This window comes from Athene cunicularia, assembly GCF_003259725.1.
Source record: "Athene cunicularia isolate RWA chromosome 5 unlocalized genomic scaffold, athCun1 chr5_part2, whole genome shotgun sequence".
NCBI lineage: Eukaryota > Metazoa > Chordata > Aves > Strigiformes > Strigidae > Athene > Athene cunicularia.
Window position 1 is genome coordinate 55209 of NW_020799102.1, and position 2313 is coordinate 57521.

The window sequence follows — 2313 nt, forward strand, 5'->3', positions numbered from 1 at the left end:
GTGGGAGGTGTTGAGGGGGGGGGGGCAGCAGTGCTGCATGGCCTTGGCAAGGAGGGGGGGACAGGGACTAGAGAAGCCAGCGGGCCCAGGTGGGCTACAAACCCCATTGTGGGATTGCCAAATCCTCTCGTTAGGATCCCTGGGGACAATCCCCTGCTGCCAGCCTGCACTGGGCCACTACGCAGCCTCCCCTGCCTCCTCCCTGAGGGTTGGGCAACCATGGGGCCCGAGTGGGCTACTCAGGGGTGATGCTCACCTCCATCCCCAGGTACACCATGGTGGAGGTGACAGTGACACCGAAATCCTCACTGGCCGACCGGCTGGCACAGATACGGGTGCGGGGACTGTCCCCCTCGCAGCTGGTTACTTTACGAGCGTCACTGACGGACGAGCAGGGTGAACGTTTCCAGTCTCGTGCCTTTTTCCGCGCCGATGCAGCGGGCGAGGTGGATCCCGGGCTCCACGCCGCTCTGGGTGGCAGCTACACCGGCGTTTGGCCCATGGGACTTTTCTGGTTCCTGCGGCCCGACACCCTTTTCCGACGCCTGGTCAAGCGGAATGTGGCCGGCAGCCCCTTCCTCGTCCGGCTGGAGGTTTTTGATGGGATCTGTTTGCTCACCAGGCCCCAGGACCAACCGTTGGCCTCCTGCGAGGCTGAGCGGTGGTATGTGGGTCCTGGTGTCCAGCGGGTGCCCATCCGGGAGGGCAGGGTCCGGGGGGCCCTCTTCTTACCACCTGGTGAGAAACGGGGTGTGGGGGAACCCCGGGATGTCCCAGTGATCAGCTTGTCCTGATGACTGGGGACATTCTGGGGTTGCGGGATGGCACCAGTGGCTTCTCTTCCCTCATGGGTGATGATCTCTGGCTCCTCGCAGGACCGGGACCCTTCTTGGGGGTGATCGACCTGTTTGGGGGTGCAGGTGGCCTCATTGAGTTCCGCGCAGGGCTGTTGGCCAGCCGGGGCTTCGCTGTGCTGGCCCTGGCCTTCTTCGCCTACGATGACCTGCCCCGCACCCTGCTCCAGATCGACCTGGAATATTTTGAGGAGGCGGCCAAGCTGCTCCTCCAGCACCCCAAGGTGAGCCCTGCAGCATGGCGTGTGGCCCCTGCAAGCAGGGACATCCTGGTGTGGGGGAGATGTCCTGGGGACTTGGGATGTCCTGATAAGCAAGTTGTCCTGGGGGCTGGGGACATCCCGGTGAACAGGATGTCCTTGTTACCAGGGATGTCCCAGTGGGTTGTCCTGGGGACTGGGAACATCCCAGCGAGTGGGTTGTCCTGGTGACATCCCAGCAAGTGGCACTGCCGACTGGCTCCGTTTCCCCACCCCACTGCAGGTGCGAGGCCCTGGCCTGGGTGTCGTTGGCGTCTCCAAAGGAGCAGAGGTGGCCCTTGCCATGGCCACGTTCCTCCCCCAGGTGGTGGCCACAGTGTGGATCAATGGCACGGCCTTCCTCTACGGCAACCCTCTGGTCTACAAGGATCTCCACATTCCCCCCATCCCCTACCTCACTGAGAGCGTAGTCCTCACGGAGGTGGGGGCCTTGGACAACTTGGGTGTCTTCACTGACCCCCGGGACCCCGCGTACAGCGCCTCGGCCATCCCGACAGAGAAAATCCGGGGCAAGGTCCTTTTCGTGGTGGGGGAGGCTGATCGCAACTTGAACAGCAAGCTCTTTGCCGAGTTGGCCATGGCACGCATGTCACCGGCGAGCTGTCGCCTCCTCTCCTACCCCGGAGCCGGCCACTTGATCGAACCCCCCTGCTCACCCCTCTGTAGTATGTCCAGCATGAGGGGAAGCCCCCTTCCGGTGCTGTGGGGGGGTGAAGCCCAAGCTCACGCCAAAGCCCAGGAGCACTCGTGGCAAGAGATCATCCAGTTCTTGGAGCTTCACCTGGGCCGTGCTGCCACCATGAAGCTGTGATGGCTGCGGGGAGCTGGGGCGGGGGGAGGAAGGGGCTGAGGTTGCCCCCCAGCCCCGGGCTCATTGCCCCCCTCAATAAAGTGCACCGTGCCAGCCAGCGCTGCCTGGTCCTGCCTGTACTCGTGGGGTAATGGCATGTGGGAGGACCCTATATGTATATAGGTACATATATAGGCACAGCCACGGCTCAGGGCATTGTGGGGGTGTCACTAACCAAGGTTAAAGTTTTAGTGGGGGGCTATGGCAAACCCCCACCTCCGCACACCCTTTCACTGTGAGTTTGGTGCCGGTAGGTGGCGGGAGCTGGTGCGGTCCCAGTGCCTGTGCTGAGCTGGGGGTGGGTTTTTCCTCCGGGAACGCTGAGGGGTTTAAACAGCCCCCCCCCCCC

General features: G+C 63.1%; 1 protein-coding gene across 1 annotated transcript; it reads left to right on the forward strand.

The window, feature by feature from the left end:
• Window positions 1–68: 68 nt before the first annotated feature.
• LOC113481099 (acyl-coenzyme A amino acid N-acyltransferase 2-like) lies at window positions 69–2015 on the forward strand. The gene is made up of 3 exons (XM_026850424.1): window positions 69–738; window positions 876–1078; window positions 1338–2015. The coding sequence occupies exons 1-3, from the start codon at window positions 249–251 to the stop codon at window positions 1923–1925; spliced, it is 1281 nt and encodes a 426-aa protein (XP_026706225.1). The 5' UTR covers window positions 69–248; the 3' UTR covers window positions 1926–2015.
• Window positions 2016–2313: the final 298 nt, after the last annotated feature.